At 38.1% G+C, this 23,865-nt stretch overlaps 1 protein-coding gene across 1 annotated transcript; it reads left to right on the plus strand.

Annotated features, from left to right (window-relative positions):
- The first annotated feature begins 9,209 nt into the window (after positions 1-9,209).
- On the plus strand, positions 9,210-23,432 carry LOC132987395 (glutamate decarboxylase 1). The gene is made up of 17 exons (XM_061054433.1): positions 9,210-9,717; positions 10,548-10,709; positions 12,392-12,454; positions 13,597-13,749; positions 14,267-14,509; positions 14,678-14,768; positions 17,373-17,485; positions 18,327-18,442; positions 18,556-18,635; positions 18,727-18,781; positions 19,176-19,292; positions 19,417-19,481; positions 20,722-20,800; positions 20,943-21,092; positions 21,205-21,312; positions 21,451-21,540; positions 21,702-23,432. The coding sequence occupies exons 2-17, from the start codon at positions 10,628-10,630 to the stop codon at positions 21,873-21,875; spliced, it is 1,779 nt and encodes a 592-aa protein (XP_060910416.1). The 5' UTR covers positions 9,210-9,717; positions 10,548-10,627; the 3' UTR covers positions 21,876-23,432.
- The last annotated feature ends 433 nt before the right edge of the window (positions 23,433-23,865 follow it).

A 23,865-nucleotide genomic window follows, 5' to 3' on the forward strand; every position in this document is an offset into this window, starting at 1 on the left:
TCATTGCTACTTTTGAATCTGTAGTTTTCTGCCTCAACATCGCCCCCTTTTGTAAGTTGACTCATTAGTTCAACAGAGCGGACAATTTTTTTCCTCTGAAGAGGGACAAGCTTTAAAGACGAGTTCATTTAAAACAGAAGATGTAACATTCTCTAACACTTTATATGTTTAAACGATCAAGTGTTAGAGTTTATATTTTTGTATCACTCTTTTAGCTCAACCTTTACCTAAAAGTGCAAATATAGTAGTTGTTTTATTTTAGCTTTCCTTTAGAGGAGTTCCCTGAAATTTAAAATGAAATTAGGTCAATTAAAGATCTTTTTTTTATCCACTGACTTAAAAGTTATTGTTGTGCACGTTTGTCAGACACACACACACACGCATTATTTGAACCTGCTCATCCACAAGTTTAATTTTTAAGCCCAACCAAAGCACTGAGCAACGAAAAAGCATCTCTTTTAATATGCAGCAATGTTCATCTACAAATTTTCTTTAAATAAACGTATATTGAAATGATGAATAAAAGGCCCTAACCCCTATCAACAATTAAACACACCTATTAATGTTTTCTAGTGCAGGTACAGTACATGTATTTAATATGGTTTGAAAATGACTGATTGCATCTTTTTAAAAATATTTTTATTCTTTATCTGATAGTACTGTGTTTAGAGTAAGAGATCGGGCAGAGAGAGTGGGGAATGACATGCAGGTAAAGTGCCATGGTTGGGACTTGAACCCTGGCCCTCACGTGGAGGAATATATCTCCATGGTGCCACCAACGCCCCCTGATTGTATCTTTAAAACGAAGAAAATCCCAGAATAGTCTGCTACAGTTTAATTTTATTTGGACGTCGGAAAGATGAAAGCAAATTGTAATTTGTTTTAATATGGACTCGTGTTCACATGCTGCTTGGTGGTTTGTAAAAGACACTGTATGAGTTGTGTCCAGTTTCACAAAATGAAACAACAACATTATTAGATTATTAACTGACATGTACCACAAAAGCAAGCAAAAAAAAAAGAGAAAAAAAGTAGTATTAAAGGATTTGATCATTTGAACTGACGTCTTAATCCAAATTGTATCATCCTATTATAAAATGATTCCCATCGATGGATAAGTTAAATGTAGGCTGCACAAAGACATCGTTCGGCTTCATTGTGAGACAGAGTCCATTTTCTCTAACTCTTGAAGGGGCCTTATCGTTCATAGAAAAGACACAATATCTGTTTTAGTTTAAGAATATTTCCCAAAAAGAATGAGTGGATTACCATTTTCAGATGCTCATTTTATAAATGTCTGTCCATTTAAAACATTTAATTATTAAATATCTACCGTTGGATAGATAGAACATACTAGTGATATAAAGTGTAGAAGCATATTTGCAGATAAAATGATCGTTTTTGGTAATTTCCCTCTGGATAACATTCTCTTCAGTGATATACACTATATATAGATATCTATATATATATAGATATATATATATATCTATATATATATATATATATATATAACTTCTTTATGTTGCTGCAATTGACTAACATTTATTATAATCAGTGTTCACGTTCTGCTACTTAGAATATTAAGTATTTCTTTAAAACACTCACTGATACCGTTATAAGTAGATTAAACATTTTTATTAGAGTTGCATGGTGTCAACCCCTCTATATCAGTACATCTATAAACCTTTAAAATCAATGGGTCAAATGAGATGTGGGTCTCCACAACACTGGCCCAATGGTTCCTCGGCACGAAGGGTGAGAGCAGCTGATATATTTATGTTCAAAACTCCAAACTAAAATACAATGTGACTGTGATCCATAGCATCTCTTCTTTGACTTATCAGTCTCTGTGGGGAACTGAACGTGATAATGATGTCTTTCTTTTTTAGTCATGAGAGTCATACAAAATCATTTTCACAACTGACTTACATTTGTGACACTTTGAGGGTTCAGTCAAAGTTTAGAACAAATATGTGTAAATTGCCCAACAGTATCATGGGAAAAAAATAGTTCTGGGTAAGGTGAACCCAGAGTTTTTAGTGATGTATAGACCAAAACTGAGTCAACACAGTTTGTTTGAGTGTGAAAAATGTCTACATTTTTAAATCTTGACACACTTGACTGGATAAAATGTATTTTTTCATTTATGTCAATAATCATATTAAAGTTAAAAGATCCAAAGGAAATCTAATACGACGACATTGAGGTAAACAGTTTTAATGTAATCGATTTCCAAGGTAATGATGATCTTTATAATCTTTATGTCTTTATGATATGTGATAATGTCAGATATAAAAGTGATACTGAAAGATCAAGGTTTATACCCTCACATTAAATGAGAAATAATAATGTACTGTAGTCGCCTGAGCTTTGTGTAGCAGGTTACACTGAGTCTTTTAGAAATAAAATGACTGACACGCTGTGGCATCAATCTAATCCCTGAAGTCAAATGCTTTTCTGCACTCGATGAAGGAAAGTTATGTGCGGCCTGAAAATGTTGTGGCATCTTATTTTAGTAGAGAAGTTCAGGTTTGTGAATATTAATCACCAAATGTGGACAAGTCAAATTTAAATTATAAACATATTAATTAAAAGCATATTGACTGGCTGTGGCTTGATATAATCTGATTGATAGTTCTTCCTGCAAAAGTAAACAACCCAATTATTATTATCAGGTTTTTAAAACTCTGTTGTCAAAATCTAAGAGATTTATAAGTGACATTATTATGACTCAAAATCACGGTTGGTTTCACCCAAGATTGAACGAAACCAAAAAACTCAAAACAAATAAAATTGCAAAGGAATCATTCAGATTAATTATTAAACATTGACAATTCAGGTACCTCCATATTATGTAATGTCAACTTTAGTTCTACAAAGACAAAGATCATGAACATTTACTCATTCAAACATAAGTGAGACTAAAGTTGAATTAATTTAATGTTGATTGTTGATTGGTTTAATTGTTCCTTATTTCTTAATATTTCAATAAGACAGATGAGACAGCCAAATGTGGGCTGTATCTGTTCCTTAAGAGTATAATAAAGTATATCATATTGTATCATATTGTAATGTATGGTTTCATATGGTTTCTTTTCGTATCATACCGTTTTATATCATACACATTGTGTCTGATTGCATCACATCATATTGTATCATTACTTCTCTTGTCTTATCATACATTTTGTAAAGTGTCACTTGTTATGAGTTGACGCTATACAAATAAAAATTGATTGATTGATATATATCTTATCGTATTCATGGGGGGTTCTAGGCAGGGGCCAACAGGGGTCAGTGCCCCTGTAACACTGAGCTTGGTCCGCCCTGTGGCCACCCCTCCAAAAGGAAGAGCCCCCTAATAACACATACACAGTATTTGACTCAACAACCAGACTCACAATCTAGATATAAATACTATTACTGAAACATATAAATCATGGTATTTTATGATGTGTGCTATTATTTGGCATAAGATATGTATTTTTTAAAGCTTTGTCTATTTTTAACCTGCTCTGACAAAACAACTGGCCCCAGATTGGCCCCCTCAGTAAAACCGCCACTGATCGTATTGTGTCATCATGTATTCTATTGTAATGAATTGTGTTGTATTGTATCCTATCACATCATATCCTGTTGTTTCATAGTGTACCATACCACATCACATCACATCACATCCTATTCTGGCACCTGTCACTGCTACATAGACCCCCCTAAAGTAATTGGGAGTTTATAGTCTCACATAACCACTTTAGACCACACCCCTTGACTAGGACGACACGATCAACTCAAGTTAGCCTCATGATGTAGCTCATGCTACCCTGATAGAGTTATCATCCCCGTTGTGTAATGGTTTATTTAACGTACATGTGTTACTTTTCCTTGCACAGAGATATCATTGCTTTATAATTTCATGAGGACATGAAGTTTTATTTTCCATTCTTAAATAATTCCTCTGATTCTAATTATGATTCATTTACATTTTTATGAGAAAATTAAAGGATTGCACTTTTGCATATTTTAATTGGCTTTTGAGGAAAAGAGGGGGTTTTTTGGTAGTTGAACCATAAAAATGTGATTAATTGGATTTTAACATATGTAGCCATATAAAAGTGTTGTGATAAAGAGTAATTTCATGCCAGTGCTGATTAAAATGGTGACTCTGAATGGAGAAGAGGTCAGCAGTCAGTCTCACGCTGTGCTCCATGTTTTTTGCAGCAGTGATTAAAATGTAATTAAAACATTTCATTATTTAAATACTGATTTCAGTCACTTCATTGAATACATAAGTATACATGTTTAGACACAGATAAATATTTACATAAATTACTTACAATAAAATACCCAATAATACAATGCAGTTAAAGTTAACCAGCAGCACCCTGTGTACATGAGACACGCCCCGACAACTCATGATCTGACCTTGTTCAAACGTTGTCCTTGACCCTCTTTGAGATTTAACAGTGTACATTTGTAAAGGAGTTCACCAGCCATCATGTGCTGTTCTGCCGGCTGTTCCCTCAATGTCAAACTATTCCAGCCACACAAGCATATGATGGGAGTATTTTGGGAGTATTATAATTGTATTTAAAGTGTATTGGGAGGCAGTGCATGGCTGCTATAGCAATATATTTTTTTTATCTTGCAAACTTGGAATTGTTGTTCTTCCCTAGATAAAAATATATCTTCTCAAGATATTCAGGAAGAACATCAAAGGGCAGCAGCAAAGGGCAGGTACAGCAAAAGTATCCCTTTCACAAGAACCAGCATTTAGTCCTTGCAGTTGGGAAAAAAATAGAAACAGTTGATAACTGGTATGTATGTGAAGAACCTCCTGAAAAACTCATTTATGTAGATATTGGCAAGTTAAATATCAAATGTTGCTTGAAATACTGACCACTTCCTTAAGTTAAATTCCTCTTCCTGATTAACCACTCTGACTTTCCCTTGGCTGCCTGGCCCAATCTGGTCATCATGGCTCCCAATGTCAACGTCATCCAAGAGCCTCAGCTGTCCAGCACTACAGAATCTCAGCAGCACCGTGCACACCCCAGAACCTCCACTGCCTGCCACCAGAGAAACTTCACTTCCCAGCTCTTCAGAGACCCCGCTACTCACATAGCACCAAAATGTCCCTGCTTTGTTTAAAGTGGGCGGCCCATCTGACCCTGGTATCAGCCAGCATCTTCTTGTCCTCATGTTGCTGTCCTCACTGTCAGCCTGGACAGCACAGCTTGGTCTAATCTAATGTCTGCCAGTCTGCTTACTTTGCTATTGGACTATTTGGAGTCTCTGATCCCCTGTCAGTGACCAACAGCCATTTTCACAGACCACAGTTTTCACAGACCACAGCTGCCACCCTGCCTGACACACCTTAACCCAGATGGTAGCCAAGGGGATACCCTGTACCACACAACAGCAACTCATGTTCCTATAGAAATGCAGCAGCAGCAAGTGTCTCCTGTTCTAGCTGAATTTTTACATTCATGTTCAGTTTCTGCTGTGAAGACGCAGCAAAAGGGTTCTGTTCCTGCTGCTGAGCTGCTGAACCCTCCTGTGGCACAGCCTCAACAGCTGCTTGTTTCTAAGGCAGGCTCAGCTTCCAGTGTCTCAACTTCTGGGTAAGACTCTGGCCTCCTGCTTAGCCTTGCTCTGGTCCACCCTTCATCCACCTTACCCTAACATTCACTTAAGGAATGTGGTTTATGTGTTTGTCTGTTGAGTAAAAATAACAACAGTCTTTAGCCAGTATCACATACCCCAGTACAGGTAAAAATGTGTTGTTCATCAAGTGATTCAGAGGCATTTTATCCACTAAAGTAAAGAGGTCGGAATATGATTTTTTAAGATTTTCTTCTGTAGATTTTCAGCTAAGTTGACAAAATGAATGCTGAAAGCTAAAATCCTTTGCCATCTTGCAATAATGACAAATTAAACCCATTGTCACTTGGTATTACACAGTAAGTAAAATGGTCAAAGTCAATTACAAGCTCATGTGTGTATGATGTCAAAATTAAATGAATCCAGTGTCACTAAATTGTGTCTGTGGCTTCAACTATGGCTTCACCAACTTGCATCAATGATCTTTGTCCAGAACACTAACCCTAACTCTAACCCTCTCTCTTATAGATAGACCCATGGGTGGCTGTGGCTTAGTTGGCAAAGCTTTTTGTCTCTCACTGGGGATCGAACTCCCAACCACATGTCAGATGTGTCCTTGGGTAAGACACTTAACCCCAAGTTGATCCTGTTGCTTCGTTGGCGGCGTGTGAATGTGTATGAATGGGATTAGTTACTTCTGATGGTCACTTTAAAATAGCAACCACAGTGTGTGAATGTGTAGATGTGACCTGCGGTGTAAAAGCGCAGAAGAAAAGTCATATAAAAGCTCAAGTCCAGCTTTCACACCAGACAAATAAACTCCTCAAAAAAAGTTTGGAAACAATATTTCAGTCACTTATTTTGCCCCTTTAATAATACTAATTTGTGTTGTGTTTTATATTGTTGGAAAGCCTGATTAGTCACCCTTACAACGAGGTATATAACTTGTAAGGATTGTGCATTGTGGAAAGAGCAACACAGCTAAACTTGTGGGTAGCGCCCCAAAAAAATACACCAACAAGAGAACATTGCAGGGCATTTTGGCACATTTTGATCAGCTCCTTTCTAGACAGGAGAAAATGGAATTAATTTATATACTTTGTGATGGTGTTGAAGCAGGGGGGGGGGGACTTGAATTGCCCCAGCTTTTCTTAAATTCTGGATACGCCTCTGAAAATGACACAGATAAGGATTACTGATGTTATCACAAATACACCTGCTTTAACAAGATCAAACAGGGTTTTTCAGACATTGCTGCATTTGCTCCTCTTATCCTTGATCCTCAGTCCTCATCACCGGTTTAACGTCATCAGCATTCGTCATCTCTCAGCAGGTGACTTTTTGCCTGAGGCTGAGATTTAGAAAAGATGTCTGTAGACTAATTTTAGGGAAATAACTTCTCAAACTAATGGTTACAGCCTGCCACAAAACAGAACAAATAAGTCATTTTCAAATTTAAAACAAATCTGGGCAATTTTTCATTTTTTTTGTTTTGTAAATTGCCTCATAAATAACCATAATAACTTGTAATATTATTTCAAAGGCCAACTCATGAAGCTTGATTTGTTTGATTTTCCAATACAGGAAATGGTCGGAATGATAGATACATTCGTATGTTGGAGTTGCCACTTGAGAGACACTTTATGAAAGTCCAGGAAGATTCACAAACATGAATATAACTATGGAGATCTCTCAGGTATTCCTCCGGCTTATTCCATCACTGTCAATTCAGTAAACCTGATTTGTTTGAGTTCGACTTCGCTCACACGCTTGCAGTGAAAATAATCACTGTCACAAACTCCAGGAATAGACATCACTCTGCTTCCACTCTGTCTCTCGCCATACATTTGGATAATGCCCCATCTAGTGGACAGTTTTATATTGCTATACATCTTTTGTTTTTGCATCAGCAGTTGTATTTTTTTTAACCACTCCTTTGCAGCTGAGACAGAAAAGGCAGAAAAAAGTTTATCTGCGTCACTGCCACTGTTTATTTTTCACCTACAAAGAGAAAAGGTACAAAACAGATGTGTGACGAGGAAAAGTGCATTTATTTTAAAGAGCATTGATTGTAAACAAAATTAAACTGCTTTCTACATCTAGTTTTATGTATATGTTCTGCTATATTTTCTGAGTTTTGTCATCCTTGATTTAAGCTTTATGGATCTTGCTATTGACCAATACATTCTTCAATGTTAATTGAAAGCAACTTAAAACTGGATTCAGGTATCTTGTACATGTACACTACACCCATAAGGTTGATTCTGGAGCCATTTATTCAAAAATTTAAGCACCATATATAATCAAATAGCCTATAATAAAGACCTTAAAGATGAGGTATACCCTTTTTTCCTCAAATCTATTTAAATGAAATGACCTCATGCCCATATGTTCTTTGTAAGAGTTAGCCATGTCATACTGAAAAGGTATGATTTTAATTCAGGCCATTAAGAGTCTTCAGCACTTTGAGTGAGTGGGTGTTTTTCAACCTAGTATTTATTAGCATAAAATGTCTCTTTGTGTTTCCACAGACCATCAGTCTGTTCCATACTGCAGTGTCGTCATAGTAACGAAAAGGGGAATCACATGCTTAAAAAGGCTTTTATTTCAAGTTTGAATGGCCAATTTTGATTGGAAGAACAATTGCAGCTGATAACTCAAAGTACATTAAAAGCATCTCAGTTCTTTTTTTGAAAAGACAAAAAACATGTACCTATCTTTTAAGGTACGTCCTGTATTTTAACTAGTCGTTATGCTTTTATTTTGCTTGTTATTTTTATTATATTTTGCTTACATGATATATCCCTGAAAGATGTTTTGTCAAATAACTGAATCAGAGTTGGCACTAAGTATGATGGGGGTCCTATAAGGCAAGGAACAAGGAAGTCAAAGGGAGGCAGAAAGGTTACATTTTGTCCTTAATCCAGTCCTAAGAATCTGAGGGGAGCTGTCCAGTGCTGAAAACACGTCAGACTCAATCACTATTATGTGTGTATTGCAATGCATTGTTTGTGTTTTATAGCTACTAAAGGTGTCACAAAATTCCCTGTTATCAGGGATATAGGAGATAACAGATCTCCCGGGGGATTGTGGGTGATTGCTTGTGATTGGCTGTCTTGTGTGTGTCCACTCACGTCTCGGGTGTTCCTGTGTGATGGTGTGGTGTTCCAGATTAATTGCTGGGTTTATAATTAGCTTCATGGATTATTTTTGGACTGGCCCATTTGTGCTCGCCGCTTGTACGATTCATTCTTGGTTTCTCACTGCCACCTTGTGGACTTTCGTTTTTCTTCCTGTGAGATGTGTCATGGTGTCGTTACGTCTTCACCATTCAAAAACCATCCTGTCTGCACAAAAAGTGGGCAAAATCAGATGGAATAGATAGACGACGAGATTATAGGATCAAGATCATCTGCAAACTTCTTTATTGGTGTGTGTTTATTAAGAACTGGTGGCGAAATCACCAAATGGATTGGAGGGGGGAAATAAATAATTTAAAGAAATTAAAGGAGCATCCAGGCTCGTGATTTAGCCTTTTTTTTCTACTGTTGTCCTCTTGTTTTTTTCCACAAGAACAAAACCCATATCTGGATCTCTCCCCCTCCCCTCTTTGATCCTGATCCCTCCTCACGTAATGTGTTGCTCATAGCATCAAAACTTCAAGTCCATGTTCGTGACCGGGATTCAAATCAGAGCTATAAAGATCTGAAGACAATCAACACTTCCAAAAGTCACAGTTTAGGGGCCGAAAGCAGCGACATTCAGTGTCAAAGACTCCCGGACTGTCTGCAGACGGGCTCAGCTCCACAGATGTGCAGCACCGCTGGAGGTTTCAGCACTCACAGTGACTCATTCGTGCGCAATGACAATAAACAGACAAGGCTTGCTTTAATTGTCCGCATATCAAGCCTTCTTCAACAAAAGCAAGGTCACCTTGTGGGATCTATAGCGGAGCACTGAAGTACAGAAATAGTCCTTCTCCTTTTTCTTCTTCTTCTTCTTCTTGGAGTAGCACGGCAGTCTCTTCTTCTGGGATTAATTGGTGGTAAATTCGTTTTTGTTCAACCCTTTTTTCTTTCTTGATCTGCACCTGTTCACCTGGAGCCACACACACATAAGGTTAGTGATTGTTCATTTTTAGGGGTTTAACGCGCCTTAACTAAACAGACTCTCATCTTGGAGATGCTCTAACAGGTGTTTTATGAGGTTTCTCTCTGCAAAGAAAATTACAGGTTTAAGTGACAAAATGGGTCTGTGGGTTGTATGTATATTGCAAGTGTATGGAAACTGTTCAAGTTGAAGAGTTGAAATGTTTCGTTATATAATATTCTTATACCTAAATGGTGCGTTAGTAAAATTATGCATGTGTTTCTTTTTCTATGGCTGACTTTAACCTGCACCATAGTCACTAATGCAGTTATCACATTGAACTGTTTTCAAAACTAAAGCCAAGGAACTGGTCACCATACAAGCCAAATGTGAAAATATTTAAAATGACAATAATCTGCTTTTTGAATCGTTATTTGCATGTTTTGGCCTTTTTTGTGCATGGCCTTTCCTTTAGAAATGAATTATGTGACACCGGTTACATGTGATATTTTCTGTGGTGAGCATTTTATGATATGAAAAGGAGAATCTGTGTGTTTGCTGTTTGCCATCATCCATCCTGAGCAGCATCAAGATGTTGAATGAATGTGCTCCCGTCAGTGCATATCAAATGATTCAAGTGGGAGCACTGGTGGACCTGTACTTCTTCTGCCAGTGAAATGTTATGGCGGAACTTACAAGTATCATTTTTTTCTATCTTTGCATTTCAAGCCGATTAATGAGATGTTAACTTGTGAGACAGGCTGTGTCCTTGTTGTCTACAGGTCGCAAATGTGAGCCGCATTCAAAATGCTCTACCGGTTTTGTCTCTTTCTCTCTTTTCTTCTTGGACATTTATTCAGAGAGATTTTGGGGGCATTCAAGGGGGAAAAAAGAGTCAGGCTTTTTGAGGTGAGGACTTTGGCACAGGGTCTCGGGAGTGATGGCGGCGTCTGCACCCTCCTCCTCCTCCTCTGGCGGCGAACCGGATCCAAACTCGACAAATTTACGACCACCGGGCTCAAGTAGGTCCATCACAGATAAAATGCTATTTCACGTGTGCTATTTACTTTGTGGGCAATGCCATTAATCATTTTCATCGAGGGGGAGAGAGGGAAGGAGGGGGTGACAGAGGGAGGGGGGAGAAAGAAAATCCGCTGCCATTGAAAAGGCTTCCTTCGTCACAAATCACCACCGTGTTTCATTGAGCATCTCACAGACCTCCCGGCTTCTGCTGACAGACGAATCTGCTGTCAGAAGCTGCTGTCCTCTGCTATCATTACACAGACGGCCATCAGCCAGAGGCAAGCCACCGGAACAGCTGATCAGGAAGCATTCAGAGAAATTATTCTTATTAGTTTATGTTGTAGTATAGCCTAATAATTATTATTATTATTACAATGATAATAATAATACTTAATATTATTATTATTATTGTTATTTTAAAGGGTTGCACTTTAATACATTCACGTATTTTTTTCCCCATTGGTTGGGCTATGTTGCACCCTTAATAAAGTGCCTGCATGGGGAAAAACAATTAATTGCCTCTGAAGTGGCTTTTAATTCAGCCATGTTAAATTGCCCCTAATGGTACACTTGTGCATTGTAGCCTTCAGGAAAGGGGGGAAGCCACTTTAGAAACCATACAACCACCGCCGTCTTTTCATTGTCAGCCTGCATGAAATTAAAAAGCCTGACATGTTCTGCTGAATGGAGGTCTAACATCATGTGACAGGTGAAGATTTGTGCACATGACAACAAAAAAAAATGGTGAATTTAACCTCTGCGGGAAAAACAATTGTTGTATGCACATAAATACCTTGACAAGACAAAACGTTTGTTTATTTGAATACTGGAATGACTTTGCATTATCAAATGATGTATTTGAGGGGGGGGGGGGGGGGGGGGGGATTTTTAGAATGTTTGGTCCCTGCAGGAATAGCATTCAACCTGCCTTCAGACTGCACCTTTGAAAAATTGAGGTGTGAATGCAATGGTCAGCACATCTCTCTTGTTTCTTTTCACCCTTTCACAGTGTTAAAGCTGTTTCTTTGTTGTTTTTCTGTTAGTTCTTTGTCGCCCAGCTGGTCTCCTCTGGTGTGGAGAAAATCACTGAGTGCTGACTTAAAGTGCGACCAATGAGCCGAGCAGGGCAATGATTTATGTAATGATCCAAAGCAAAGGGTTAAATTGGGATGTGAATGGTACTGCCCTCTTTTCCTCCCCCTCCCATCCCCCCCACACCTCCTCCCCTAAATTGCTGCTTCTGAGGACCTCGTTTTTAGGTGCCCCTCCCCTCTGCGTGGCTGTGAGCCCTTGATAACGCAGTAATTCTCTATCTGTCAGCAGCCAGCCGCTTCATGTCTTCTGATGCTCGCCTTTTTAAAAGCAGCATCTTTTTCACTCAATTAGAACTTTAGGTTGCATGGCGTGAATCCAAAACGGCTAATTAATTTTAAGTCCTTGCCCGGGTCATGAACGGTGACATACAGTGGAAGTGGGCTAATTCAACATGCAGGGGCCCCGATGTGTTCATGTTGAATCATCCCAAGAGTCACTCTGGATATTTTTGTCTCAGCACACGACATCACTCGTCTCCTCCTCTCCAACATTAAATCGAGCAAGATAAAAAAATATATATGTAGGCCTACTCTAAAATAGCTTTATTGTAATTATTCTGTCTAATTGTTTTCTTCAATTACTTCAGGCTATGATGCTTGGTGTGGAGTTGCCCATGGATGTACTAGAAAATTGGGAATGAAAATATGTGGTAAGTTTCCGCTTCTTTTTATTATTTTTTCCAATGCAATTATGGCAAAAAATAAATGTTGTTTTAATGACGAGATCAAGTGTTAAGAGATATTATGCTCATGAGCATGACTCAAGGCTGCACGGCCTGCATCATTTTCCTCGCGGCTCAAAGGGAAATTAAACGGATTTAGATTAAATGGATTTTGAAATGTCATCAAAACAAAGATCGACCAATAAATGTCCCAATATTTTTTTTTAGCAAAACCACACAACTGGTCATGATATTTATCCATTATTATAAAATAAATAGGAGCATCAAAACCATGCTATAGGCCTATCCCTGTGCTGCAGCTGATCAAATTAAAGAATAGTTCCTGCAGGATGGATTAACCGATATTTCCTCTGTGTAAGTCTACTTCAGTCTCTACACCAACGACAGGCTGACATTCATCATCATGGTGAAAGTCACGCGTCAGTGCGCAGCGCAATTTCCAGGTATTTTTGACCGACACGTTCTGCTGGTTTCATTAAGGACATTTAATTAACACGGAATATTAAAAAAAAAATACAAAACACCATGTGGGGAACACGAAAACAAAATTGCAATCTGGTTGGATTACAAGAGGGGGGTCAGTAGATGTTTACAAAGTGCGTGTTGCATTTATCACTTTTCTGTAGAGATTTATGTTAAATGTATTTCATTACGATATTCTAACTAACAGCAGACTTTACTGATAGTTTCATATATTTACCAAATGAGCATCTGTGCTGAATTGTTATCAGCTTTCTGTGCTGTTTGCTGTGCACGTCATCGGAGGAGCTGTAATAAGAATTTACAGCCGCTACATGACAGCGATTTGTTTCTGCTTGGCTTCAGTTGGATGCTGATGTCACAGGGCTCAACACCCCACAGGGCCCCCCGCCCATAAATAGGACTCCCTTTGCAGGATAGGACTCTATACTCACAAGACGAGAGAGAGAGAAAGAGAGTAGATCCCCGGAGTAAGAGATATAGAGGAGATTAAAGTCAGACATGGGAGAGGATAATTATTAGAAAAGGCCTTAAAGGGTTTAAAAAAAAAAAAAAAAAAGTTTTAACTCTCATCATGTTCGGAAATTGTAATCACCCTGCGGACTCCTCTTCTTCCTGTAAACGTTTAGGATTTTTGCAGAAGAACAACAGTCTGGAGGAGAGGAGCAGGATTGTGAGTTCCTTCAAGGAGCGCACAGCCAACATGCTCTCCTGCGATAACGGAGGCGGGGAGGCGCATTTCAGACGCACAGAGACCGACTTCTCCAACCTGTATGCCAGAGGTAGGCTTCAGAAAACAAACCGTTTTTTTCATGATAAAAATTCAAATAGTGTCTACAGAAAAAGAAAACTTACAAAAGATGTGATAAAAGAAAAAAAAACTCATTGCTGAAAAAACACTTCTAGTCGATTTTTTTATGTCTTTATTGAATTTGTTGATAAATTGAAGTTATTTGTATGATGAGCATTTAGACAACTTTTTTTTCGTTCCATTTTTTTGATAGTACATTTTAGGACTGTGGAGACAGCAAAACATTTGCAGAATTCGGGTCCAAAACCAATTTACCCACAGAGACAACAGTGTTCATTGCATCATATGGTGTTGTGGTATCATGTTGAACTATTGACTGGAACCCAACGTTTTGGAATTTGAACAAAAAGTAATGATTCAACATGTCAAGGACCGGACGTTTTACTGTAAAACTCAAAATGTATCCATAGACAATGTTTAGATTATGGTTAAACAGCACATACATATATAAACATACATTAATTTAATAGATGCATTTTGTTTTTTAGATCTGTTGCCTGCTAAAAATGGAGAGGAGCAGACCATGCAGTTCTTGCTGGAAGTTGTGGAAATCCTTACCAACTACGTTCGGAAGACCTTTGATAGATCCACCAAGGTCCTGGACTTCCACCACCCCCACCAGCTGCTGGAGGGCATGGAGGGCTTCAACCTGGAGCTGTCCGACCAGCCCGAGTCCCTTGAGCAGATCCTGGTGGACTGCAGGGACACCCTGAAGTACGGAGTGAGGACAGGTGAGAACAAAGAGGCCTGAAGGCGCAGTACGACCTGCTGCAATCAATAACTCTCATTAGATTACATGCCACAGTAATGATTACAGATAAGCAATTTTCTCCCACAGATTCTCTCATGATTAATTGTTTTCTGGAGATTACACTGCTTTGTCTCTTTATCAATGGCAGGACATCCCAGGTTCTTTAACCAGCTGTCCACTGGATTAGACATTGTTGGGTTGGCAGGAGAGTGGCTGACCTCCACAGCCAACACTAACATGTAAGTACTGATACAGTGTCATTGATCAGTTCACATTTTAATGAATCTTTTCACACAATCAATGAACCGCATGACTTGGATTAAAACAATATGAAAGTCATGCGGTTCATTTTATTCTGTACTGATCTTTAAATGGCCCCTGTAGAATTGAGGCTTTAATTCCGAGAGCGAAAGTGGCAAGCATTAATTAGCGTCTTTGGCTAATGAGCCTGTCAATCAAGCAGGAAATAAAAGTTACAAAAAGGCGATATATGTAAAGACAACCCTCCAATTGTATTGTCCTCATGTGGTCACAGCATTCAGCCCTGCAGGCAAACTAAATTGCATATTGATTCACATTCACAGTTAACATGGTGTCTTTGTTTCATGAAATGCTTCTCCTGTGACACAATGCCAGGAGGGGACGCAGCATGCCCTGAAGACCATCTGTACTCATTATGAAGTGCTATTAGTGGAACACAGTTTTTACATTGCAATGAATCCTGGCTTTTGTCTTTCATGACTCTGCAGTTTGTGGACACATTGTGTGTATAAGATACATCATGATTGGTGCCCCTTGAACAAAATAACAATTTCTCAAGGGTGTTGGAATGCATTTAATTATACTCAAGCAGTTCCACATCAAGTTGAAAATGTCAGGTGCAGGACAGTCCATCGTGGCTAAAAGAGCACAAATCACTTAGTTTGACAGGAAATGTCGTTCTACAAAAACTTCAGGAACTCCCCTCCTTCCTCCTCTCTTCGGCTCTACTGTCACAGCCTTTCAAACTTTCAGAATTTTAAGTCTTTTGAAAAAAACAGGGAAAAAATCCCACAATCTGTTTTGCTCTTGATGTTAAATGACCTTTTAAACCTTAAAACTTCACACACAGGTGGAAAACTAACACAGAACTTAACAAGTGGTTGGATCACATGCAACATTGTTGATAATTGAAGTAAAAAAATAGAACTTACAGTATAATGAAATCTTGTGATCAAGTTGAAAATACACTCATAAGTATTCAATGATAGACGCAATGTGTTGATAAATTCTATTAAACTTAAAAAGTAAAAGAAAAAGCTTTTTAAAGGATTTAAAAGTTGAATTGCTAAACTTATGGTTAATAAACCCTCTTCTTATACTTCATATATCAGTTATAGACTATTCATTTAAACATACATTTGTCTGCCAAACTTTGACTCATATGTATAACTACATAGTCGTTCAAAAATCTGAACCACAACTGATTCATGAATCACTTATTATTCCATTAGTCATAATACCTACTGTGACTCATAGATTATTAATGTTTATAAATGTATTATTACAACATTATTACACAATTTCCCTTTCTAAGTGCTTATAATTGATCTATGAAGCATGTGTAAATGACTTAAAAAAACATTTAAAGAACAATAAGTAAATTAATTCTTATTAAGATGCTGTATTAGAAAGTTGGACCAGAATCTGTTTTTTATTTGAATATAACATTTGGATTATGAAATTGTAGCAGATTCACACCTGAATAAACTTTTATAAGAAATGTTTACTTCATGTTATGGTACCTCATGTTCTCAGCAAAGTCTTATCTCCTCCTGACAGTTACATTTATACATTTACTGTAGTTTTATCATTTTCTTTTGTTGTCTTCAGTGACGATGACTTGAACCAGAGGGTGGAGGTTGTTACATACTTGTAATTTACCTTTATTAATGACTCCATCAACCCTAATTACCCCTGCCAGATATTGACTCACACTAATAGACTGACAATCACATCCAGGTCTTACATAATCAGAATGACTGAGTGTCGTCTGCTTGAATGGATACAGTGAAATTAATGTGTGACATCTGCGACGTGGCATCTGACTTGTTTATACTTCCTATCCATCCATACTGTATGTGTGTATGCTGCTGAAGATGCTGGGGGGCACAATGTCACATTCTTTAATGTCCCACTGATTAATTTACTCTCTCTTCGCTTGAAGAGACGGATACTTATGTACTTAGAAGAATATTGGCCTGGAGAAGATGGATGAGCCAGCCTTTGCTTTAACTCAGAGGAGATAGGCTCTTCTCTGATGCACAGACTTTTTAATGGACTTGTTTCATATAGAAATAATTATACACTCTAGAGGGTAAAAATAAAAGAAAACCTTCTTTTCGATCACCTCAAAGTGCAACTGTGCTGATTACAACATCTAACTGTGCTCAAAGATCACATTTCTTGCTCATTTTCTGCACACAAAAACACCCCTACTTCCGGTCTAGATGAGTCTATCGTCTGAATCATTTCACTGCAGCAAACGGCCATTTCTATAACAACAAGATGGCATTGTTACTGAAGTGTGACTGTGTACAGAACGCTGTATCATTTATACTAAGAGCAGCATGCTCAGTAAATAGGCCGTGCAATTGGTATCTAATGGTCATTGATCATTGGTATGTATGTAAAATGATTGTTATTTTACTTAGAGTGCATAGAATTATCTGTTTTACACCATGGTTGGATTAATACACAATGAAACACATACAGTATATAGAGAAGGTCATGCTGTATCTGCTACAGGAATTATATCTTTAACACATAATTAAATGTTGTTGTTTTTTTTTTGTTGGCTCCAGGTTTACCTACGAGATCGCGCCTGTCTTTGTCCTCATGGAGCAGCTTACACTGAAGAAGATGAGAGAGATCGTTGGCTGGAGTGATGGAGAGGGTGATGGAATATTTTCTCCAGGTGGGAGCCGATCACATGACTGAACAGGAGCTCAGTAACTCCTTGTACATGTGTGTCAGAGAATTTGTAATTTGTAATTTAGTAAATCATATATTGTTATTTTGAAGAAAGTCTTGATGCAGAACAGAACATTTCATAATAATTTATATAATATTTGTGGATTAGAATTATCATGCCTATAAGCATTACTCAGATGGAGTCTAAAAAGAAAGTGCTGATTTAACTACATCATGTTCTACTGGGTAGCTTAATCTGTAATAATGAGTCATAATTTGATTGCATTGGATTTCTTGAACTATAGCAGCTCAGTCTTAGGAACTTGTGTTGAGAACTAGAGGGTCATCAGGTTAAGTCCCGGTATCGACAAAATGTGGAAATTAAAGCCGGTTGTTGGAGAGGTGCTGGTTAATTTTACTGTCCAGGTGCCCTTGACCAAGCTACTGAACCCCCAACAGCTCAGGGGGCCGGTCCCTGTGCAGCCCCCTCACTCTGACGTCCTTCCATATAATGCATGTCTACAGGTCATGTTTGTCTGAATTGAGATACCTTTTTTATATTGTTGAGATTTTTTCAATGTTGGGTAGTTTATGTTCTTTATTTTTTTTCTGCTACCATGGCCAGGTCTCTCTTTTAAAAGAGATTTTAAAAATGAGTGAGACCTCCTGGTAAAATATAGCAATAAGAATTAAAAATGAATTACCTGAAACATGTGGCTGTCAAATTAATGTCTTTTTGCCCTCAAATGTGTGGACTTTAAGAATAAAGTTCCATAACTTATTGTTATTTGTGTTCAGTATACTGTATCATATGTTTACCTAACTACAGTACTTACTTTCTTTAGGAGGAGCAATCTCCAACATGTACAGCGTGATGATTGCAAGATACAAATTCTTCCCTGAAGTAAAGACCAAAGGCATGGCCGCCGCACCGCGACTGATCCTCTTCACCTCAGAGCATGTAAGTCCATCTCTGCCCTCGTACCTCTAACTATTCCTGACCAACTGTTTCAGTTTCTTTTGCACAAAGTTGAACAAGTACTTTCTGTATTGTGATTAATTCATGTGTTCCAGAGCCACTACTCAATCAAGAAAGCCAGTGCAGCTCTGGGATTCGGGACAGAGAACCTGATTCTCCTGAAAACAGATGAAAGGTTGACTTTGTTCTTAAAATACATGCAGACAATCTGTTGAGAGATACAACATCTGGATGACTTATGCCTTTTTTGTTTTCTTCTTTGCCAGAGGAAGAGTCATTCCTGCGGATTTGGAAGCCAAAGTAATAGAAGCCAAGCAGAAGGTGAATGCTGATAACAATGATTCAGACATTGTTCCATCCTTACCTTCATACATTCCTTTCCCCAATACAATAAGAAACCCTGCTCTGAGTCCACTTGTAGGAAAGCAAAACATTAATGTGAGTTAGAGTGGCAAGGTTTTTTCATTAAAGTGCTCATATGTGATTCTGCCCACGGTATAAAAGTGCAGCTCCTGGAGCTTCAAAGGTGAAGTGATGTGCAGGCTATAAGAAATGGTAAAGCAGTGGGTGCAGATTGAAAGAGTGCATTATTTGAAAGATGTATATGAAAACCCATCTCTTTGATGTCATCAATTAGAGAGACGGGATGAATGTAACATCTTCAATTCAGCCTAGAGTTCTAACCAAGTCTTTTTCTGGTGCTTTTATTTTGAAGGGGTATGTTCCCATGTTTGTGAATGCCACGGCTGGTACCACCGTCTATGGAGCCTTTGATCCCATCAATGAAATTGCAGACATCTGCGAAAAGTACAACATGTGGCTTCATGTGGATGTAAGAGATTATTGATCATCTTCTCTATAAAAATGAACATCCGCTGCGGATGTCAGCTCCTTGTTCAGATACTGTAATGGACATAAACAACCTTCCTGTAATAAATGTTTTGTGTCCTGTGCAGGGGGCGTGGGGGGGAGGTCTGCTCATGTCCAGGAAACACAGGCACAAGCTCAATGGAGTCGAGAGGTAAGATAGTATATCACATGAACATCTTTTTTGTATGTTTGCACATACAGATGAATGAATAGGACTCATTTACCTTCTCTTTCTTCACCAATCATTATCGGCCTTAACTTTAAGTAATCTAAATGTTATATGTTATATTCCTCTGAAACATTTTGGCTTAATGCTTAAAGGACTCAAAAGAAGCTCCAAAGTCACAATGTAAAGTGCTAACAAAAGGAAATGTGCCACATTTAAGCGCCAACAAAGCTACTAGCAGCTTGTTGCAACTGTATAAAACATGGACGGAGTCTCAGTGACATCATCCATTGGTTTCTTTAGTGGAGTTTTGATGCCAAATGGGCATTGTTTTCTCAAACCAAGGCTGTGTCTGAAACTGCATATTTTCATACAATTAATACAAATATTTACATCAACTTTAGTACATACGGGTGCATTCCGGATTAATTGTTTGCAATTTTGTGTATTTGAGAAGTGCCTTGATGAATACTAGATCAGCCATCATTTTTAAGTGTGATACGGAGCTCACTTGTCGTACTTATCTCCCCCTCAACACTTTGCTGAATTTCAGACGGAGCATAACAGCCAGCCAACACATTTTTACAAACAAAAATGATTGTACTGTAATACATTTTATGTGTGGTAAAATGATTGTTGTTATTTACAGCCCGACCATCATGCTAGCCTGGTGCCAGCTCATTCAGTGTAAAATAATAATATGTGATTAACACAGAAACACATGACTGATGAAGACATGTGACGCAGAGAGGACTTGGTTTTGTGTTGCCACAACTATACTTCTACTAATCTATGCAGTATACACTTTGAGTATGTTGTAGGAAGTCTGTTAGTATTTGGTTTCGTACACAGCTTAACTTTCAATCAACCTAGCAACAGGCAAAGTGGAGGAGCTGGAGCCAATCAGATTTCAAGGAGGGGCTCAGGGCACCCAAGTCCATCTCACGATCCTCCCCTGCCTTTTAGTTAGTACTTTTCTTGAAAATTTGGCCAAAAGGGCGTCCCAATATGCCCAACTTCTTTGAAGAACAATATTTCAGTATATAACAATATAACAGTATTTCTTAACATATGTCTTTGAAAAGACTTATGTGTATTTCAATATCTTCTATGATTTCAACATTGCTCCTAGGCCTGAAAACACAGAAAAACACACACACACACACATATATATAAGCGCGCACACACTCACAGAGCTGTGTTTACTGTTTCAATATCTGTGCAGGGCCAACTCAGTCACCTGGAACCCCCATAAAATGATGGGAGTGCCTCTGCAGTGCTCTGCCATCCTGGTCAGAGAGAGGGTGAGACTCTGCTGCCTGCTGTACACATTTCCATACTGCTGCACAAATGCATGAACATACAAACATTCCAACACACATTTCATGATTTCTCCTGGTATTTAATTAACCCTACTGTTTCCTACCACCACTTTGTCGTTTTCAGGGGTTATTACAAGGCTGCAACTCCATGAGTGCCGGGTACCTCTTCCAGCCAGATAAACAGTACGATGTCACATATGACACAGGCGACAAGGCCATTCAGTGTGGACGCCATGTTGACATCTTCAAGTTCTGGCTCATGTGGAAGTCAAAGGTGTGATTTTTATTCTCATAAACTTTTTTTGTATTAGCCTCAATTGTTATAGTAACAATTCCCGGCTCGTTTTCTTTTTTGTTTTTTTTGTTTTATAAAATGTTTCCTATAGGGAACTGTGGGATTTGAACAACATATCGACAAGTGCCTGGATCTGTCAGCATACCTCTACAATACAATCAAAAACAGAGACGGCTATGAGATGGTATTTGATGGAGAGGTGAGAACACTTATTCCAAATATTCTAAAATGTACAGCCAAAGACTCACCGCACTGAGCCATCAAATGAATCTAATCAATGATCACTGCTTTAACACGCTTTGGCACTACAAATGTTGTTCTCATTTTCTGTTATCAGCCGCAGCACACTAATGTGTGTTTCTGGTATCTTCCACCAAGTCTGCGCGGATTGCCTGATGGTGAAGAGAAGAGGGAGAGGTTGCACAAGGTAATGACATGTCAATCTGCTCTTTGTGAAACATTTCTATTTACTCAGACTGATTCACAAAGGGTGTGTTTGGATGAAGGGATTCATCCAAAACTGTGACAGATGGTTGCATATGTGTGAACTTGTGTTTTGATGCTACCATTGAATGTTTTCCATGACAGGTAGCGCCAAAGATCAAGGCAATGATGATGGAGTCGGGGACGACGATGGTGGGTTACCAGCCTCAAGGAGACAAGGTGAACTTCTTCCGCATGGTCATCTCCAACCCCGCCGCTACCAGGTCAGACATCGACTTCCTGATCGAAGAGCTGGAACGACTGGGGAACGACTTGTAAGAGCACACCTGAACCCTTCTCCCTCGACTAAGCCATGACCTTGGCTTCATGTCTCTTGTGTTTCATAAAGACGTTGACATTTTTGCTTACAGGTCTTATTTGGCAATGCACAACAACAACAACAAAAAATGCCTTGTGTGTCTCTTTGTTTGTGTCTTCTGTCTTTAGCAGCAATGACATAATATTAAAGAAATGTGCACACATGGTTATCTGAGTTAAAAGGACACAAGTCAAAACTGGAAGAGAATCACAAAAGCACACTGGTATTCTTGCTAAATCATATATTAAGACAAGAAAACCCCAATATGATGTCTATTAAGTGCAAAATAAAGAAGTTACCTTTCATGGGAATATGATGTAGCAAGAATATATGAAAGATTCTGTTGATAAAAATGTAATTTAACTGTTGTTATTTATTAAAAAATCAGTTCTAGAAACAGAATGAAATCCAGATATTTTTTCACAGTCACAGAGCACAATGTAGGAAACCTTATAGCATTGAAAGAAACAGTATTAATGTCAAATATATATATATGTATATGATGTACTGACTGTTGGTGCTTCATGTCGTCTATATAATTACAGAGCCTGATGCACCGCCACATTGTACCTTCCCTGTTATTTCCCTTTGATATTCCATAGGTAGAACAAAACTCCCGACTGTACCTGACTGCTGTGTTTTTAGAGATTTTTGTGTAGATTGTGTATAGTATTGTTACATTGCCTTTGTGCCAAATGTGTCCTAGTTTTACGGTGAGAAAATCCTATGTGTAAATGGACAACACAGTATAAGTATGTACTAGATGAATCACTTTATTTATACCCAGAGATTATAATTGTGTATAGGTTACCTGCTGTCCATCTGTAGTGTATCCTTTATTTTCCTCTTGGGAAGCTGTATTATATCACAATGTTTGAATTTACATTGTAGTCTTTTAGTGTATTGTGAACCAAAGAAGGGTTGCATCTATGAACACATTCACAGCCTTTATTCTCCCTTACAGACACTTATGTTAGAAAATGTAACTTAGGGCCCTTAACTTGTGTGCAATCTATGTTGTGTAAGTGTGCAATGTCCTTGTGATTCACTGACTGAATGTTGTCATGACAGAAGGAGGAGTGCATTGTTATTGATGAAGAGCACAATGCTGGGGCAGCTTTTATTCTATGGACATATGATTGTCTGTAAGTGTTAAGTGAAGTTTAACTATAATATGCAAAGTTCTGTTCTGTCTTAACACGCTCTCTATAGGCACACTCTTATGTTAGAAAAACAATCTGTGAAGCTTTATTTATCATTGAGAATGCAGTGTTTGCTACTATATTGAGATTGGTTTATTTATTGAACAATTGTACATTCCTGAATTAGTGGGATGAAAAATCCCTTTTAAATTAAATGTAGGCACTTTAACTTTATGCCATTGTTTGCAGAGTTTTACTGTAGTATCCACAGCACTAATAAAGACATGAGCTGTAGATCATCAGTGGGCACCGTTTTTTTTTTTTTAATTGTGTAAAAGGACAAATGCTCAAATAAAGATATATATGGTAAACACACTTGAGAAAACTCTCTTTAATGTCCTTAAAGTTCAGGTCTAATAGGACCTGAACACAACTTGTTTCATTTTGAATCGTGTAAAGTCAAAGTTAAAAACTATTTCTGTAGTAAATCTGAATTTGGGGAAGACATAGAGCTACAAAATGACAAAAAAAAAAGTTCAGTTTGTTTTTGAGCTGTTAAAGATGCATTAAGGTGTTGATGAGTTTACAGTTGAACTGCCTCTGTTCTGATATCCGACTTTTACACAAACATATAAAATAGTCACAGTATATGTAGAAAGATCCACAGTATGGTAGATTAATTAACCAGGTCTGATAGTATCCATATAAAACTGTCTACATCCTCTACATCCACCTAGCTGTCACAGTCATTGGTCTGATTAATCACCCTGCTGGGACTTTTTTATTGGCTGATCATCTCACAGCTGAG

Source organism: Labrus mixtus, chromosome 13, assembly GCF_963584025.1.
Source record: "Labrus mixtus chromosome 13, fLabMix1.1, whole genome shotgun sequence".
Taxonomy (NCBI): Eukaryota; Metazoa; Chordata; class Actinopteri; order Labriformes; family Labridae; genus Labrus; species Labrus mixtus.